Source organism: Corvus kubaryi, unplaced genomic scaffold (genome assembly GCF_017639235.1).
Source record: "Corvus kubaryi isolate FWS band 111438036 unplaced genomic scaffold, C.kubaryi_AGA036_p1.0 69, whole genome shotgun sequence".
Taxonomy (NCBI): Eukaryota; Metazoa; Chordata; class Aves; order Passeriformes; family Corvidae; genus Corvus; species Corvus kubaryi.
This window is the reverse complement of record NW_024582057.1, coordinates 6,433,175-6,453,174: the sequence shown is the minus strand read 5'-3', so window position 1 is coordinate 6,453,174 and position 20,000 is coordinate 6,433,175. Positions and strand designations below refer to the sequence as shown.

Here is a 20,000-nt window from a genome sequence, read left to right as displayed (position 1 = left end):
TGGCTCATGCCAAGTCTGGTGTCCTTCATACTCCCACACAGAGTGCCCTGCCTGTTCCCCAAAGCCCATGCTCTTTGGTGGTCTTTTGGCTGGATGCTGCGTAATTCAGTCATTTGAAATTGGAGCCCTGTGTAAAACACTAAACAATAAGTGAGGCAACAGCATTTCGTGGTATCTGCTGGAGTCACAAGTCATGTCAGCAATGGCAATGCCCTTACAGTGGTGGTGTAGGCTCCAGGACAGTGTGACAACCTCTGGAGTGGGGCTGAATTCTTCTGTGTATCAGTCTTGAGTGCTGGATTAAACCTTTCCAAAAATTTATAAAACCTTAAGCGCTCTGGCCAGTATTTTTATGGGGAGTGATTGCGTTGTACTCAGGAGATATCTTTCTCAGCTGGGCTATTAAATGAAAAGCTGAAACCTGCCTGTGATGCCAAGAGATGAGTGCTCAACAAAATGAAAGCATGCAACTTAAATTTCTAACATTCTTCTGTTGTCTGCTTTCCTACTTGCTGCTGGTTGATTCACAGTCATACCAATAAACATAAAACCTCACCTGTAAGACAAGCAGAGAGGGTAACGCCCATAAATTAAAAAAACTCCCCCAATTTGCACAACATGCATTTTGAAATTTAGCTCAAACTTACAAGTGAATTGGTTTGTCCTGCCTTGAATTCCAGCAGAAGGACAGATAATTTTGAGAGATGGTGCAAGATAAGTATGCCATTTAAAAAATTCTGAAAATATTTCCAGACCCAGTTAGTGCACCCAGGGCAGCTGTGCTTCCAGGGAGCTGCGTGCCAGTGGCCATGCCAGCAGGAAATGCAGCGTGGCCTGTGGCAAACCTGGAGGGTGGGAAACGCTGCAAGAAGATTTCCACGGGCAGCTCTCAGTGTCGCAGGCAGTTAATGTGTGGCTGTGGACACAGGAGCCAATGCTAAGCCAAGGAAGCAAGCAGGAGCAGTAGGAGAATTCTTTTCCCACCACGTGCATAGCTGCATAGCACTTCCGATCCTGTCTCAGTGCCGATGGGCTGACAGCATCGCCTTCTCCCCTCCTGCAAGCTGGCTCTGCATGCATGAAGCCTGGCTGTGAAATAGAAATGCTTTTTGTAAAGCATAATATTATTTTAATCATTAATTATTTGGAAACGCAGTACAGAAATAGCTTAAGATCACTTCTTCCAGAGGGGTGTTTTTGCAGTCAGGGTCTTTATCAACTTCTCAGTGGGAACTGCATTAATACTGCCACAAAAATGCAAACAGTAGTGCCTTTGATAAAGCAATTTGGCATCTCCTAAGCAGAAAGATGTTTTGTTTTCCTAAGATACAACACTGTTTGCAGTGCAGGGACCTGCCCTATGTGCCAGCATATGGAAAGAAAATACCAGTTTTGTTAACATTTGTGTTGGGAAGCCGTGGGGAAGGAACGAGGGAGGTGGCTGTGCAAGCAGTTGCAAAGCAATCTCTGTTACTACAAGGGGACAGCCCAGAAAGCCCAACTGTAAGTGTTGTTGGCAGTGGTGCTGATGGCCTGCAGTCAGCCTCCCAGCTTATCTCCCCCCGAACACTTTGTCTTCTCCTCAGTTTTACTGCAACTCTTCCCATCATGTGCTAGAGAAAGGCTGGACCCCACTGCCACCTCTTCCCATTGCAGAGTGGAAAAGCTTTACTGGCTGTACAGTAGGCATCTTTGTGAAAATGCCTTTTTAGTACTTTCTGGTGTCCCATGGGTATTATGTATTTGATTAGGGCATTATTTTGATTTTTAGACTGCCTTTGGTTCAAGAATCCTGAAAGGAAGCTGTTGTGCAACTATTTTAATCTGATTTTACAAGCCGATTCCAGCTTGATTCCCAGCACAAAGAAACAAAGAAGAGCTCAGTTGTATTTTTCATCCAAAAATAAAAACTCCTCCTCCTTTGAAGATCTTCTGTAGAGTGTTATGTTTAGAGAGTGATTTGCTATTGTTTAAATTTAATCTCCATAATTACATTGGGATTGGATTAATGATGGGTTATTTTCTGAGTCATTATTTTCTGGCACACACAGCTATTGAGCATAAAGCCAGGTCTTCATCGGATGTAAACTGGCATCACTCCACCGAAGTTAGTGGAATAAATCCACTTTATATTATGTCAGCCCAGATGTGATATTAGAGCTGTTTTGAAGAAAGCACCCTTTTGGAGTTTGTTGGCCTTGAATCTTCTTATTATTGTAAAGGTGTCTAGGCATTAACTTACAACTACATTAGATTTGTGGTTGTACAGCTGGTTGTGTCTGCACCACCTCATCTGGACCCAGAGGGATCATCAAAAGGTGCAGTGCCTTTTCATAAGTATCTTGACTTTTTTTTAATGTTTAAAAACTGCCTTTTATCCCTGGGGATGCAGGACAAGTTCATCACGGAGGTCTGGCAAACTTTTACATGTGCTTGTCTGTGAGGACAAACCTTGGTCAGTTTGTTGGGCATACTGTACTGCAAATCTAGGGGAGATGTCTGAGTAGCAGAGTGACTGGTTCTTTTTTTGGGATTAGTTCTTTTTGCTCATTCTGCTTTTCAGGCAGGGGTGAAGGGGTAGGAATTTGGGAGGATATGGCATCTTCATCTGGTAGAAGAGCAGCAGGAGGAGCAATAGGCAATGGGCTTGATGTAGGTGATTAATCCCTCACCATGGTTGAGGTGATAGAAAGAAACAGTCTTTTCTTGGGAGGTTCTGGGAGGCTGTGTAGAGTTGCTGTGATCACAGAAGGTAGTTGAAGTTGCTGGCCCGAAACCAAGGTGGAAAGAAATGATCTCCCCCACTCTCATGCATGTTGGGCAGGGAAGGGTTTGCTTTCAGACCTTGTATTTTAATGTCTCTTCTCTTTTAACGAATTGTCCTTCTCACTGCCTGTGAAATGACTTGTTAATAAACCATAGTTTTGAAAATGGGAAGGTCTTGCTTTCTTTTGGGTCTTTACAGTAAAGAGAAAGTGGTCAGCCCTGTCTGTAAGCAGTAGGGGATTTAGGATGTTGCTGCAGTGGGATAGACCACTTATCTCTTTAGCTTGGTAACCAACTGACAGTGGCACACACTGTATATATGTAAGTGTGAAAAACAGGCAGCAGCGATCCTTTTGTGATGCATCCCCACTACTTCCAGGAGCCATCTGTTTTTGCTGCTGGCCTCATCTTGAACCTGCAGGTCCACCTAGAGCAACTTAACTTCTGCTTCCTTGTTTAACAGCAGAAAGTACCTGTAAAGCCTTTTAGTCTCCTTCCTATTTGAAGACATTAAACGGGTACATGGTGCTCTTTGGGTTGTACTCTGCAGTTTTTTAAACAGTATTTAGGAAATGCTGCTTATTTTAGGAAGAAATATCAGCTTTAATCATTAACAGTGCTTCTGCAGTTGTGATCATCTGTCAGTGATGTGGGACTGTCTGGGAGACTTGGTATCTCTTTTTAGATTGACCTGATGGATTTGGAAAATACAGACAAGCCTTCAGGCATATCATGGGCATCTCTTCAGAGTAAAAATGTGCTGCAGACCCCACCCATGTAGATCAAACAGAAGGCAAACAGTAAGACCCAAATGAAGACCGAGTCTTGCTCTGAAGCTGGATGTCGCTCAGGTTGGGTGTACAAACCCCCATATTCTTGCTCTCTTTTGCTTCAAAAGGAGCAACTAGCAACTGTGCTCCAAGATTGAGGAGGGGGTAGTTCAGCTTACATAAAAATTTTGTTCTGTGCAAGCCATTGTCAGCCACTATTGAAGAAATTCTGGGTAACTTCTGGCCACTGTAAGTTCACAGCAGTAGATCAGTCATATATGCACATGGTCCATTTGTTAGAGGGGACTGTTGAAGCTTTGGTAATGCTTAAAGCATTTGAGGCCTAATACACTGCTTCATTGCTCCAGATGTGATAAACGCTGTTGACTTAGAGCAGAAATTGGTGATGTAATATGGAGGAATTGCCTTTGTGCTGATTATGTAGATGTGGTGGTGAATCTCCTGTTAGGAATTCCAGTTTTCAGGTTTTTTTCTGATTTGATTTGGGAGTGGGTCATGTGTGAAGGCTGAGAAATGAGTAGGAATGGCTTACATTTGTTCTCAAACTGAATTAGTGAACACTTATGCAAAACCCACTTTGCATAAGCAGGCTATGAATCCTGGGTGCTTTTTCTGGGGCGTGGTAGCTGTGGCCCTGCAAAACCAAGTCACCATTAAAGATCTTGATGTGCAAAAGATTCTTCAGTAGTTTCAGCTTCTCTGGGGTCAGGACAGATGCAGAATGGCCTGCCCTAAATAGTCCTATCTTACTAATTTGCAACCCACTCCTTCTCTGTGCCCTCCAAGGAGCCACATTGTCATGGAAATCATAATTATTTATATAGGAAATTTATTTTTAAAAATGACTTCTGGAGCTCTAGGTTAGTATTTTTGGCTTTATTACCTAGAGTTTGAACTAGAAACTTTCTTAAGCCAGTATTTTAATTCTCACCTGAGCACCTGACCTAACACTTTCCTCAGCAGCTGAGAACTGGAGAAAATCACCAGATACCATATACTTCGTGCTGCTGTTCTAAGTGAAAATTGTGTTTCCTCTGGAAAGGCTGTTGACCTCTTATTTCTGCATACTGGTTTACTTAGATCCAAAAAGAAATGCTTAAAATTCCTGTGCAGAAGGAGAGTTTGTTTCCATGACTGTCATTAGGCTTATGTTTCCTTTGGTCCAAGGTGTGTGCAACACAGTCAGATGGAAGTAGGATGGTATAGTTACCAAAGTAGATGTGTTAATTTCTCAATTAATTTTTTTTTTCTGTGCAGTGTTTTTAAAGTAACAAGTATTGTAAGCAGCATGCTATTTTTAAACCAAGGACATTTTGTGCTGAAATTGGCTATTGCAACACTGGGTTAGAATTAGAATACACAAAATTCAAAACCACAGTAACCCTAATTTTGCCATTCTTGCCTTTTTAACTGCTCAACAATAGTGCTGTGTTTGTATAGTATTTAAAAATATTTGTTAAGGGGAATGTAAAGAGCTACTGGTAGGCTTCTCTGTTAACTGTTTCTGTACGCTCTGCTAGTCTGCTCAGAAATCAGCTCTCGTGAAAACTCGGGGGTGAGTCCAATTTCCAGAGCTCACACCTTCCTTTGCATTGCAAGCAAAGGAGCAGCCACCAGCCAGGATGGGGGCAGACCTGCATGGTGGAGTGGGCAGTCCCTCTGGCTCATGATGGGCTAAAATCTCTTTATGGCATCTCCTTTGCCAACTCGCCCTGATATGTGCAGGCCTGGATTTGTAGTCTCCAAGGACTTACTCCAGCAAAAAAAATAGTAATGTTCAGGATAATACAGTCTGACCATGAAGATTAATTTTATAGGCTATAGTTCATGCCATGACTGTACAAACACTGGTTTTGCCTGGCTTGGTCCTGACATTCCAGCCAGCACTCTGGGAAATAGTTATGGGAGCCCAACACCACTCAGGGCTTCTACCTCCCAACCTACCCCAGCTGTGAGCTGTCTCATTTTCCCTGCAAGAGCTTTGCACAGTTGGGGCATTCTTATGTCCATCTTCAGATGGAAATTAGCTTTGGATTTCACATCACCGGTCAGTCTGACCTGAAGGTATTCATGTGGAAAAAATAATAACGGGAAAGCAGCTTGAGAAATGATTTCTGCTTTTTGCTGTTGCCTTGCATTTTGGTGTATGCTGTCTGTATTTTGAATACAAGCTCATATGATGCATTGTAACACGTTAGCAATCCAGACTGAGTAATCCTGGGAACCAGCAGCTTGAATCTTGCCTTTCCAAATTTTACTGTTCTAAAACTTGACTTCTTTGTTAAAAATGAAGTTTCCAGGGGGCAAAAAGCCCCCAGAGAAGGATTGTTGGCATTTTATATTTTTAAGCTGTCTTGATGAATGAAAACAGTTGATTATTAGCTTGATGGGGTGACAATGAGTATATAGAACTTAAATATCTCACCACTCCCACAAAGAAAAAAAAATCCACCCTCCATTGTATCATGGGGAGATACATAGCCAGAAAGACTTTCCAACTCATTAAACTTTTATACTTGCTTCATACAAGGTTAATGTAGGCTTTTTTCCATCCTCTGATGTTGTTGGGCTGCTTCTGAACTGATCACAGTGGAGGACAGCATCAGCTTAACATCATTTCTTTCTTATAACAGAAACCTGCCGTTCTTAGAATAAGCAGAATTGCTTAATCTGAAGGATTAAAAAAAGATTTCCTTGTTTGTGTGTTCCAGGCTGTTTATTCTGCCAAGCCTGATAACGAAATCAGTCTGAATGTTTCCCCTGTAATCAGTTTAGTCAGCTTCTATGATTGTGTGGTGTATTTGGGCAAGGACAGGGATAAAGGAAGAAAGTTCGAAAAAAACAGGAAAATACTATTGTGAATATATCAGGCAAGTTAAAAACTGGGAAAGGGTAATTGGAGTCAAGCATCATACCTGCTGCTACTTGTCATGCTCTGTGGTAGATGTTTTGGTGGGCTTTTCTTCCTCGTGTGGCTTGTGTTTGACTTTTTAGAAGAGGAGTGTGGGAAAATACTGATTTAAAGGACTAGAGTTTGGTTATATCACTTTTAAGCTGCGCATTTTGTGATGATTAGTGGAGGTTGGGCCACTGTAGCTGACTTGAGGTCAGAAAGGAACAACAAAAAGTGATGTTTGGGCTCATTATGAGCCCATGTTGTGTGGGATAGCTCCAGGCTCTCTCCTGTGCACTTGGAGAGACCATGTTGCATCTTGATGTGGGCAAAAGCTGGCAGAAAGCATTGCTGCCTCTGGTGTAATTTTAGCTTTTTGGCATGCTGATGGAGTTCTGTTGCTTATCCTCATTGTGTCCTTCCCCTTGCCCTTCCTGCTTCTTCTTTATCATTCTTTGCCATGGGCCTGGGGAAAAGCCACCTCGCTGCACCTCTCCTGCAGGTCAGCTCATCCCTGTGACAGCACGGAAGGGGGTGTGGGTTTCAGCTGGTTGTTGCACCCCTGAGTGAGAATGTAGTGAGTTCTAAATCGAGAATCGTTGCTTCGTATGTGTGCCTCTCCAAACCCGTGGATGTAGACATTCCCTCACCATTAATTACATCCTCTTGTCTTTTAGCAGCGAGCAAACAGGCCAAGCTGGGCACGTCCTGCTGCAAGCAGCCCAACAGTTTCTCATTGGTTGTATGCTTGCAAATTTCTCAAAGTACGTGCCTCCTCTCTTTTGGGAAGTGCATCTTGTGGGCCTCTCCTCAGGATGGGGAGTGATTGAGCAGCTCGGGTCCCCTCTCGGAGGGCGTACATGGAAGTGACACCAGTATTGCTGGAGTCAATCCCCATTAAACGCAGGGGCAGGTGCTTCAAAGGGTAGCCTGGATCACCCGTAACCAACAACCAGAGAGGTAACTCCTGGTGGCACTGGGATTGAGTGTTACCATCATTCGCCTTGGTGCAATCTTTGATGGAGATGCTGGGCGTCACGACCTCATTTCTGGAAGTTATAGAGCCCCATCACCCTCGTTTGTCAGTTGTTTGACATCTGAGCTGCTCAGACAGCAGTGAAAGACTGACAAAATTGGCAGCAGTGTCTGACTCTGACAGCAGTTTGAGAATTTGCCTGTTTGCCTTGTGGCAGCCTGTAATGCAGCATCCCTCAGTGTGGTGTTCCACAGAATGCTCAGCAGCAGTCATGCAGAGGTGAAAAGATTTCCAGGCGAGCTTCAAAGAGAAGGATGTGACTAACTGTCTCACAGGGAGCCAGGACGTGGACCCAGCCAGATGAGGCAGCTCACATGAAAGGGCTGCCAAAAGAAAGGGAGAGGACAGACAGAACTCTGACTGCAGAATGAGGAGGAACAGGCAGTTGGGCAAGGTAGAGGGGTCGGTTCCAGCAGGTGGGAGATGTCTGTTCTTCAGGGAGGTAACCTGTGGGTAAAGTGCCGAACCTCAAGCACGTTGGCTGTCATTCCTGGCCCTGTCACAAGCCTCTGCTGCCTGTCCTTGGACAAGTCACTCTCCTGGTGACTCAGTATCCCAGCTGTAGAACAGGCATTGCTGCTTGCCTCATGGGGATGTTGTGAGGGTAGGCTCATGGACGCCTTTTCAGTCTGATGTATTAAATGGGGGTGAACAACAAAAAGTGACCACAAAGACAAACATGAAAAGGGATCTGTTCTTCCCTTGCTGCCTCTGAACGTAATCATGTCCCTAATGGTAGTGTAATGGTGACTTATTCGTCACTGACATACACGCCTTCAGTTCCTCTGGTGGGAACAGCTTTTTGTTTTCACTTTTTGTCCCCTCAGGCTTGTAAAGATGTAATTTTGTATGTTTATATAATATGTTAATTTTTAAAGCAATTTCTAGTAGAAAATTAGCAAAAATAACAAACAATTAATCAAAGTCAGACTAAACTGAGATGTAACCAAGTAATACAAGAGTGGGATTAGAAGCAGAGTTTGCAAAGGGAGCCTCAAACAGAAAATGCACATTCTGAGAACTAAAGAAGGAGGAATTCTGTTTTGTGTCTGTCTTAAACCCTTCGCCTGAGAATGTACCCAAGGAGGTCTAAGACCAGAAACCAAAAGGCGTCACTCCTCAGCTCTCTCCTTTTCAAATAAGCTTCTGCAAAGGAGGGGGAGCTCTGGTTGACTTTAACACTCAAAATAAATGTCATATTAATTGTATTTGCTCACAAGGTGATTGAATGGCTAGTGCACAAACCCAGGAGCCAGAAAACAGCACATTTTAGGGCATTTAGGGAATTGGTTGACCTGGTGCTATCACTTGGTTCTGCCTTCGCCAGTGTGTGCTAAAGCAAAACGGAATTACTTGTCTCTTCTCTTGGAAGAGGGCTGTGAGACTTATGGAAATGCTGTAAAGAACATGGAGAGTCACAGGTGGAAAATGTTGGGAGTGGTCACAAGCTTCAGACTTTTACACAGGAGCAAAATGCATGGTCATATTTCACCTGTCAAAGCTGGCTTTTCTCTGAAAAACAGGAAAACCCAAAGGAATTGGCTAGAGAAGAGGAACATTCATCTTCACTTAGTACTGTATTTGAAAAGCTTGAATTGCATCAGTTTTGCTGGCACTTGCCAGGGCTATCTTTGGAGAAAAAAACAAGATTCTTGGTTTTTTTGAAGGAACAGGTGGCAGCATGTAGAAACCTTTTGTTGTTAAATTTTAGTCATGGTTCCTTTTTTTCCTTTTCTTTCCTTTTCCCATCTGCAGTTGAGTATGACAAGGAGTTCACGCCTCACCAGCGGCACCACAAGGAATTCAAATTTAATTTGTCTCAGATTCCTGAGGGCGAGGCCGTCACAGCCGCTGAGTTTCGGATCTACAAGGACTGCGTTGTGGGAAGCTTTAAAAACCAAACCTTCCTTATCAGCATCTACCAAGTGCTGCAGGAACATCAGAACAGGTATGCAAGAGGGGGCTTGCTCTGTGCCACCAGCTGCTGTCCTGGAGAAGGCTGAGCTTGTGCATTAATGTTGGTAGGACTGAAAATAAATATCAGGTTTGTTCACGTTAACAGGGTTGTGTTATTGCATGGTCCTTTCCTTATGGGAAATGGGCATGGTAGAGTGCAAATGAGGGTGTGACTTAGCTGCAAGCTTTGTCTTTAAATAGAGAAAGAATCTGCTGAGAAGCAGTAGATTTTTAAACCACTGCTGGCGTTGCTCTTGTGTACTGAAATTCACATATCCCCTTTCAACTTAATACTGCCAGCCTGTTTGAAAAATACTGGTAATTAGTTCAGACTTTATCTGCTCCCAGCTGGATTTACATTAAAGTAAATAAAGCAGAAGAAAATTCAGCATGCTGATCACAGGTACAAAATCACTTCTGATCTTTCAGTGGCAATGAGAGAGGAAAAGTGATAGAGGCAGGGTAGAAACTGTGACACAAAAATCCAAACAAGTGTTAATGGAGTGATTAATTTAAAAAGAGTAATGTTTCAGAAGGAGGAATCATGTAAGGCTAAAAGATGGAAATATATGGTCAATTAAATGTCAGAGTAATGCTGTGGTACAAAAGTGTTTCATTACTTCTACTGAAACTTGTCAGGACTGTAGCTGTTCCTCTGCTGCAGGCATTAAAAAAAAAAGAAATCAAAACCAGCAGTCTTTAAAAAAAGCTCCATTTGTTTTCTCTGTGAAGGCTTCATGAGTGTTTTTCTTTCTGCTTCTTCTTTCTCCAGCCTTTCCACTGGTATCATTTGGAAGGATTGGCCTTTGATAATTGGCAGTTCTTAGGGCAACATCAAATAGCTTGTGGTTGTTCTGTGGGGAGTGTGGCCTCTGGGGAAAAGAGAGAAATACTTGGGTAAATAGGTGATGGGGAAGAAGGTGTGGGTTTTGGAAGATCAGTGCTCCCTTTGTGCTTCAACTTGCAGATTCCTGGAGTGCCTCCTATGGTGATGTGCTTGCTGGTTAGGATGTTACATCAATGCCCACTTGAAGAGCTGATGAAAGTCCAGACATGCAGATTTCATAGGTGTTAGATATATTCATTCAGAGCCACATTGCAGGAAAAATGGCAAGTGTTGGTTTGCTTTAGATTCCACAAGTAGAGATCCCACCTCTGGAGCTGGAATAAAACCTCTGCCAGGTGTCTGTGGAAGCAGCTGATACACTGTTCTGTGACAGTCACCGAGGCAGGGCACAGAGTAGGAGAACTGTCAACTTTTATGTGGATATAACATTTTGTTGGAGTAAACTGAGCAAGCAAGTAAGGCAACGTAGGAAAGAGGATAAAGTACAGGATAAAGTACAGGATAGTGCCCTTAGTATACCCTAACAAATATTCCTAACAAATTTACAAACTCTTTGTTCTGAAAGTGGCTGTGTGCAACAATGATGCTGAGACCTTGTATCTCAGTTTCACACACCATACCAGAAGCATGCCAAAATGGGATCACGCTGCAAAGCTGCGACGCGTCTTTTGGCATTCTGCGTGTCCTGGGCTTCCCTGGGTGCTTGAGACCTCCCTATGGACAGAGCAGAGGCAGCAGCACCTGGGTAGGGATCACCAGAGTGGTCTCTGTCCAAGAGCTGGCAAGTATTTTGGGTCTTTCAGTTCCCTTCTGCCACGTTCCTTCTGCCGTTGCTGGCGGCCATGCCGAGGGGATCCCGCCGCTGGGACTGGGAGCCGTAGTGCGGCTTCCTCCAGGCCCAGACTGCCAGCAACTTGCTGGCGGCCATGCCGAGGGGATCCCGCCGCTGGGACTGGGAGCCGTAGTGCGGCTTCCTCCAGGCCCAGACTGCCAGCAACTCGCCGTCCCTCCTGACAGGGGCTAGGCGTGAACCACTGACCCAGGGATGAGTGTCTGTAGTTCATTACTAACCTCTGACTCATCCAGTCCCTCAAGGCTCTCTTTTTGTTTCTTTTTCTGCTTTATTTATTTACTTTTACTGGTGGGAAGGAGGGAGGCGTTTGGCTAAAGCATCTTGTGCTTCAGATGAGTCTGTGGGACTTGTCACATCATCCTCATAGAGGTGGGCAAGATGTAGCTCACAGATTCTTGCAGCTGTAGAAAGGACATGCCCTTTTCCATTCTTTTTTCCTTTCAACATAAAGGACTCTTTCATGTATGTGTAAAATATAAAATCATATTTGAAAATTTGTGCTTCTCTATAAATACATGGATAGGTTTGTATTTTCTGTATGTATCTGTTTATACAAGTGCATATATACATTAATTGTTCCCTTTTTATTAAAAATATGTAGACATTAAAAGAATTAAAATAAGACAGTGGAAGTTGCATATTACATATTCAGTGTTATATTCAGTTGAGGTCTGACTCCATTGGCTACAGCTGCCATAGGTTCAAACATTCACCCTCACTGGTGACCTGTGGACTTTGGCCTGTAAGCAATCTTGAAAACAAATACTAAAAAGTTGTATTTAGCTGTTCGCTAATATCTCTGCATGGAGGGGAAAAATGTCTCAGATTATTCTGGTACACCCTAAGAAACTGTATTATTTGAGAGGTTATGGGTTTTGATCATCCGTTCACTTACTTGCTTTTGCTGGGGGAAAAAAAGTCCAAAATGTTTTTTTCTCCCCTTTTGTCTCAGTGGATTAATTTGGAATACAATGTTCTCTTTTCCAGTTCAGAACACTGGAAGGTTAAATTATAAGGAAAAGAAGTCACTGGGTTTTGAAGGAACTTGCTAAATATTTTTAAGGCTTCTCTTGAATTTTAGAAGACATCACATGAGCCAGAAAATAACATCTGCCTTTGACTTAAAAAACCAAAAACTTCTAAAAAAAGTTGTGTCACACTTCCTTTAGACTAATGGTTTTGAATAACAGCCTGACATTTCCTGACATTTTATGACATTTTATTGCATGAGGAGGAGTCTATACAGATCTTGAAGTCTAGCTGGTGAACTAGCAGGTGAGAGAGACGAGTCACACATTTTTTCATCTCTTTCTGCTGACAAATATTCCTGCTGGTCAGGAAAATTCGTCCGTAAAGGCTGCAGCAGGTACCTGCTCGGTTAACATTTGCAGTCTTCAGAAGAAGTTGAAAGACACCATGTTAATCTTGGCTTTTATGAGGTTAACAGTTGTCTGAGGCAATTATTAGTAGCTACTAAAATACTTTTGGGTGCAAATAATTCTTAAGAGGGCAGCTGGTATGTATAGATGTAAACCAGGAGTCTACAAGGGAAAGGCAGCATGCACCTCTGGGGGGAAAATATAAAGAAAAAGGATCCTGCCTGCTTCTGTCAAAGAGACAAGTTTGGCAGGGCAGGAGATAAGAGAAATCTTCAGTAAATAAAAATCTCCACCAAAGCTCAGAGCCTGGAAGTATCCCTTGGCTCCAATTAAGTGTAATGAAGTGGCTTAATTCAGTATTACTTGAGCAAAGGGGAAAAAAAAGCTCATCTGGACAGTAACAGCGTGAGCGTGTGACTCCAGCCCAGATGTGCGCTGCTGCACGGATTCGCAAGGCATTGCTGGCTGCTCCCTGATGGCTAAAAATGGAACCCAGCCTGAGGCTAAAATTGCTGCCAGTTACTGAATTATCAAACTGATTTTTGCCACTGTAGACAAGGCTAAAATCAGGGACTATATGGGCCCATTTGAGGCTGTCTCCTAGGCAGACATGTGTGGAAAGAGAGCATGAATGATCAGAGATCAATGCTGATTGAAATAGCATAAAACCTCTGGGCAGAAATTTGACCTTGTCCCATCAGAAATATGAAAAGTATATTTGTGGTGGCTCCAGGCAGTGAAACTCACATTGAGGACAGTGTAGTGTATGTACATTCTCTCTTAAAAAAGAAAACATTTTCAATACTGACTCACTTGTGTCAGTAATATTTTCATCTCCCCATTCCTTCCACCCTCTCATAAGGTAAGAAAAACAGTGCCTAGAAATGAAGCTTTTGTTTTTTAACCAAACCGCGCTTAACGGCCACGTTTTGTCATAACACAAACTGCTGGAGCTGTCAGTGGGAAGCTGCGAGGAGATTCATGAAATCCTCAGGATGGATGTGTCAAGCTTGTGGCCAGCCATCAGCAGGATGCATTTCTGATTGTGTGGAGAAGAGGCTTCACCAGGCAGGCTGAGGTGACATCTGGTTTGCTTTGAGGGGGATGACTGGGTTTTGAAACAGGCTGGTGGCTGTAGGGGCTGATGCTGGGAGAGGGAATGGGCAATACATCTGCCAGATGTTGCTGCTCTTCAGCTTCCGAACCCCCCAGAGTTTTAAAAGACTGGGCTGTTTGAACACTAGGGTGGAATCTTTTTCTTCTTTTTTTTTTTCCTGTTTGGTATATGCAGAAAACAGGGACATTTGCCAAACCACCAGTTTAGGAAGGCAAGTGGTGTCAGGTTCCAGGTGCTTGTCCCACCTTGGCTGTATCTGATGGACTGTTTAATTTCAGCAGGCAGGACCTGCACAGTCTCGAGTCTCCTCCCTTGTGTGGTACCAATGCACAGCTAAACCCGGCACCTGGGCTTGAGTCTAAAGTGCAGCACTGATTTTGTGAAAGCACCAGCAAAGCCCTCTGTGATTTTTGGTGCCTCTTGAGAGTGGAATGCCATGTAAACAAGACCTTTACAAGGGAAGGGAAGAAATGAGTTTGTCCCTGAAAACAGATCATTATTTAAACAGTTTCTTTCTCGAAACTTCCATGCCCTCACCCAGAGAGGTGTCAGGTCAGGACTAGGGAAGGCAGTTTATGGTTGATCAAAGATGTTAGTCCTTGGTTTGGATCATCAGTATGTTTTCAAGTGTAAATATCCTGCTAATGCAGACCTCAAAACACTCCCACACTGTCCAAACAACTGATCTATGAAAAACACAGTGGCCTGTGTTAGTGATCAAAGGAAGATACGGTACATTAATGGTCAGTTTATTAAACAGTTTCGTTTGCATCCAGAATGAAATATGGGGACAGGACGGTCAGGAAGATTCCTCCTACATGAAAAGACACGTGTGGACATAAATGTGCCCTGCAGAGCAACTGCCTGGGGACCATGTTCCTGTTCTAGTGAACACAATTCCTTAAGGGTTAAGGCGCTTGTTGGTTTTAGCTGCCAGTTATAGTGGTAATAAAGTCTTCCTCTTTGCAACAGGATATTTATACAAATGTGATCCGAGCTTCTAATCTAAAGGGCAAATTGATTCAACGGCAGTGTTTATAGCTTAGAAAATAAATAACCCTCCTCGACTGGGTTTTGGAATGGGTTGTGTAATACAAATGACAAAGCTAGCATCAATCTGTTTCAAGTTGGGGTCAGATTTGTATATAGTGTGCATATATTTGTATATGATAGAGCTGTTTCCATGATGCTATAGAGAGGCGTCTGTCCGCATCTCAGTTCAGCTCCCACTGTGGGTATGTGATTTGTTGTGTTTTAGGCTGGTTGGTTTAGAGTAGTTTGAAAGTCAGAGTTATTCTGGATGAAGCTTACTGGTTCCATAACCAGCTGGCATTTTCTATCTAAACTAAAGAATGCCATATCAGTGCCTTATTTCTTCACTTAATGGACAAAGATAAATACTACCCCTTTGTCCTCTCCCCCATCTTCATGCCTCAAATGGCATTTAAACTCTGAAGTATAGTTCTATAGCCATCACTACAGCTAAAACACCCCTTTTTCTTACAGAATTGTATTAAAAAAAAAAAAATACATTTCTTATCCCTGTAACTTGAGATGATTTTTTTTCTTTTTTTTTTTCTTTTTTTTTTTTTAACTGTTCCAGTTGGCAAAATATCCATTTCTCAGATCTCATGACCATAAGCTGAATGGGGTGTGGCACCTTTGCACTCAAATATCTGTGTTGACTTTACTGGAGATTATCATGGACCCGTAGGTTGAATTTCCCATATTCTTGGTGTCCTCTAGCTCTAGGCTCTGATTTTTCACTCTTTGCCAGAGGCAGCTCTGAAACATGAGTTTCCCCCTGCTGCTCTCTACTGAGTCTGGAAGCCTTAACCCTCTGCCCCTGGAGACTTTGCTGCCAGGGGCGATGTGCACAGTGTTACAGGACAGCCTTTTCAGCACAGGGGAGCTCTTATCACATGGAACAGTGGAGGTGCAAGGCTGAGCTTATCTAGTCCTTCTTGGTCTTTTCCATGTCTGGATGCATCCAGGATGGCTTTCCCCTCCCTATGCTGAATTGCAGACCTCCTCCAGAGTGTCCCAACATCTCCATTCCGTGCTTTTTTCCCTCTGCTGGCTGTCAGTCCTTGCAGATCAGTGCCCAGCTGCTGATCTTCTATTCCACCTTGGAAGCAACTTCATTTGTAGGTTGACATTTCTTCATATCTCCTTTCTTGTTTCTAAGAAACTCTTACAGGCAGTGTACATCTCTCCTGGTTCTCTGTCCTACAGATGGCATTGCTTCTTCAGGACAGTTAAACTGAAGCTCACTTCTCATGGAGCAATAGAGACTGCCTTTGCCTTCCATGGCAGCTCACTCCAGGTGCTGGCATTCCCCTGCCTGAGGCTCTCTGTACAGGGGAGCACCAATAGATTGAATTTTCTTTGCTGCTGTTAAATCTTTGGAGTACTGGTCATTTAGATATTAATGTTGTTAAGGTTTTGTATTGCATCTCTTGGCAGTACCTCCAAGTGCCGTGGGAGCTCCACGTAAAGTCCATTCTGTAAGTAATAAACACTTTTAAATTCAAAGTAGTGCTTACATCTACTGCAAGATGGGGGATCTACAGGTCTGAAAAGGCTGCAGTTTCAAAGTTTTATCTATGTGGAGCTCCATCCAACTCTGTAAGACCGAGTCAGTTGTGGGTAAAAGTTATTTGCCCTTTGAAAGTGAATAAGAACAAATAATCTTGCTAGATTGCAATACGCAGGATAATTTTTACAGAAAGTTGATGTCAGTGCAAACTAAAGACTCTGAGGTATGCAGAAGAGTATTTAGAAAGTGTGTTAATTAAAATGTAGATTCCACACACTTCTGTGCAAAATTCCCTTTTGAGAAACTGCTGCTAGGCAGTCTAGACTATTATGTCAACTTGTCTTTGAAGAAAAGTAAACAAAAAGGTTGAGCCGAGGAAAGTTTTAGAGACTTATAGTAATTAATGCTTTGGTAAATGGCTGTTGATGCGTAACAATCCTTTAAACACCTGGGTAATTGCAAGCTTTGAAGTTGGGCCAAAAATGTTGTTCCAAGACATGTAATTAAAATACGAGACCTTTAACTTGGTCATTTTGAAGGTGAGATTTCTGTTTGTTCTCACTGTCTCCCTGGTAAAACTTCTGCCTGCTCAGGCAAAGAAGGCCAGGGAGGGTGGGAAAGTAAAAAAAAACTAGTTCAACAGATGCTTCTTTAAATTTAGCTTTTTATAGCTTTGGTGTTTTTCCTGTAGCAAAGTTCCATGTTGTAATGTGTATCCAGAACAGAGAAATTATTTTCATGTGAACATTTCACTAAGTATAGTAACTAGGAGAAACCACTTGACCTGGTTACTAATTTTAATGAATTCTAAGTTAATTAGTGTTCAATTAAAGAGAATTAACACCCAGAGACATTTTGTTGAAAGGTTTACGCAGAGGTTTCAGTTAACAAAATATTTATCTTAGAGGGGGAAAAGCACTGAAGTTAAATGCAAGCTGTTTCTCCTATAAATGCCCTGAGTACATGGTTGGGATGCTGGCATTAAGAATAGTAACTATATTTGATATTTATATCTGACAAATCTGCTCTCTGAGGACACTGGAGCTAAATCCTGCCTTCTGAATTACACAGGCCATATTTCCTCCAGTAAACTGTGTACTCCTTTCTGTTTATTGCAGCCACTTGTGATTGCTCTGTTGACCTTTGCTTCTCTGTCCTTCTCCAAAGTCTTCTGAAGGCCATGGAAACACTCCTATTTATTTCTTGAGACTTGAGCCATACTTCAGGGCCTTGATGCAGAACAAAGACCCTGTTTCAAGTTGGGAGTCTCTAATTTGCATCTTCCTATTTAATATCCTTTCTTGTATCAGGAAAGTTGTTTCAGCTCATCACCTCAGTTTCTCCCATTCACTTGCTTCCCTTTAATAATATAAAGTTAATACATATTGTGCCTGCAGCAGCCTTCCTATGGAAATCAGTAACTGAACTCATCCAGATAGTCAAGCACACTGAAAATAAAGATGAGACTGTTGGGCGTCTTAGTGACAATGAGGTGGCAGTAGCTGTGTAAAAACCCAGAGGCAGGTTTAGAGAGTATGTTAAGAAGTTGCCTGTTTTGGTGATGAAATTTATCTTCTGCACACTGAATTTTAAAGTCCTGTTGAGGTGCCAGAGGTCATGTGATGTCCTTGACATCTGGGGTTGCTTGGGCATGAAACCTTTGGACTGACTCTTTCTTCAGCCTATGCTGAGAGCAGATACTCCTTCCTCTCCTCAATGATGCTGGCTCAAACATTTCTTCCAGCCTTTCTTTTTCTAGTCTTTCCTGTTCCTTACACTCCCTTCCTGTTTCCCTCAGGTTCTGTCTTGCCTCTGTTGTTCTCAAAGGCTGAAGCTTTCAGACACCCTTCCATGAATGTGACCACATACATGGTTGCTGCTTCCTCTTGTCAGGCCACTGCCTGACTCACTGCACAGGATCAGTGTTGTCACTTAATGACTAGAAATTCACTACTGTGTTTTGTGTAACTTGCTCAGTATATGATCCGTTTCTCACCTTCTTGTCCACTCTTAGATTTTGCTTTGACAGTTTGCTTGCATCTGCTTATGTGCAGTGCTCTTCAGCATGGTGTTTGACTGCTTCCTAAACTATTTATCTTTTGGATATGGCTATATGGCCTCTTTCTTGTTGTGCAGAGGAAAGAACTTTGTAATCCCTTTTTCTTTGCAGACTTTTTATCCAAGGTCTCTCCATCTAGTCCTTGCATGTCTCTGTATCCCCCATGACTGCAAAAAACCCTCCACCTTTCCCCATCTGATGAGATATTCTTTCCCTTTGACCAGGGGATGAGGTGAGATATTCTTTCCCTTTGACCTTCCTTCCTATTTCCCTTTGACCAGGGGCTAGTCTGGGATATTTCCCAGCTTCCACTTCAAGATCAGACATCATATGGCTTTTTTTGCAGGAGTAGCAGGGGTATCTCCTAGACATGCGGCTGTAGGAAAGAGCAGATTCCGCTCAGGTGATTCATGGTATTTGGTTTACCAAGTGGGAAAGGAGGGGAACATATGTTCCCTGCATACAAAAAGTCCAGAGGATTTTGTTGCAAAGCTCTGAATCTCTGTTGAGCTTTTGTAGGCAGCAATTTTCAAGTACTTACTGCTTGGCCAAATTTGAGGTGAATTTCTTCAGGGGGGAGGGAAATACAAGTTTTCCATCCTGAAAAAAATAAAGGAGTGGTTAAAGACACACAGTTAAATAATTGGGAGATTTTTTTAATGTGAGTAAATTCTTTCTTTTTTTATTTTTTTCCCTTTTCTCCCTAATTTTGTCTTTGGGAATAGGTGACTGAATAATTTTTTAAAACCTTCATGCCAGAATAGAAACTAGTAATGATGTGCAATTCTGCGCAGCCTGCTGAGGCTTGGGCGACAAGGGTTGATTGAAAAGAGGCTGTAAGAAAAGGTATTCAGATGTGTTGACTGCACATCCACTGCGGCCTAAAATACTTAAGGGGTGAACCTTCGGTGTTGGCTTCGTCCAGTTGAACAATACAAAAGTCACCTGAATAGCAGAGCTGATTGAAACTCAGTCCTGTATGAGAACTTTTGCAGAGAGTTAACTGGACTGGAAAGCCCGATTGTCCATTTTTCTTCATTTTACAAAGGAATTAAAATCTTTCCAAAGGGAGAGTGACAGACTGGGATAAAGTTGTTCATTCTTGTTTGGTAGAATTGCTCTTTGGTCAGGCAGTTTTCTTAATATATTTGTGGAGGACACTAAAATGGGGGACACCCATTGGAAGGCAAGACTGTATTTTGAGTAATCTAATAATTGTGGAGGACACTAAAATGGGGGACACCCATTGGAAGGCAAGACTGTATTTTGAGTAATCTAATAATTGTGGAGGTTCAGTGTGGAGTGGGGGGCAATTTGATTTGATGGAAAGGACAATTGCATTTGGACATGAAAAATCACTGATGTAGATACACCCTAGGGAACGACTGTGTCCTTTGCAGTTCAGCAGCATGAATCTAAGGATTATAGTAGATCACAAGGTGAACATGAGTTAACAGTGTGAGTTTTGTGAAGAAGCCAAAATCATATTCTGAGGTGTATGAGTAGAGGCACAGTCTGTGAGATGCATCAGGATTATCCTTCCACTTTACTCAGCATCAGTGAGGTCTTGATCTGAGCTGGGTTAATAAAAAACAATGAGAGGAGTCTAAGTCTATAAAACAGGGCTTGTAAGGAGAGACTGAAGATATTGTTGTAACAAGAAGAAGATATTGTTGTGACATTTAAGTTAGATAATATGGGGGGGGGGGGGAGGGGAAGTTCAAGTGAAATCCATTCAATTCCCTAGAAAGATGAGAAAGTTCC

The 20,000-nt window shown here is 42.6% G+C and overlaps 1 protein-coding gene across 1 annotated transcript in view; it reads left to right on the top strand.

Annotated features, from left to right (window-relative positions):
* Window positions 1–20,000, top strand: part of BMP6 (bone morphogenetic protein 6) — an 87,077-nt gene that overhangs the window by 53,427 nt on the left and 13,650 nt on the right. The window contains exon 2 of the mRNA XM_042048983.1: window positions 9,242–9,434. Coding sequence (XP_041904917.1) covers window positions 9,242–9,434 — 193 coding nt within the window. The remainder of the gene's footprint in view (window positions 1–9,241; window positions 9,435–20,000) is intronic.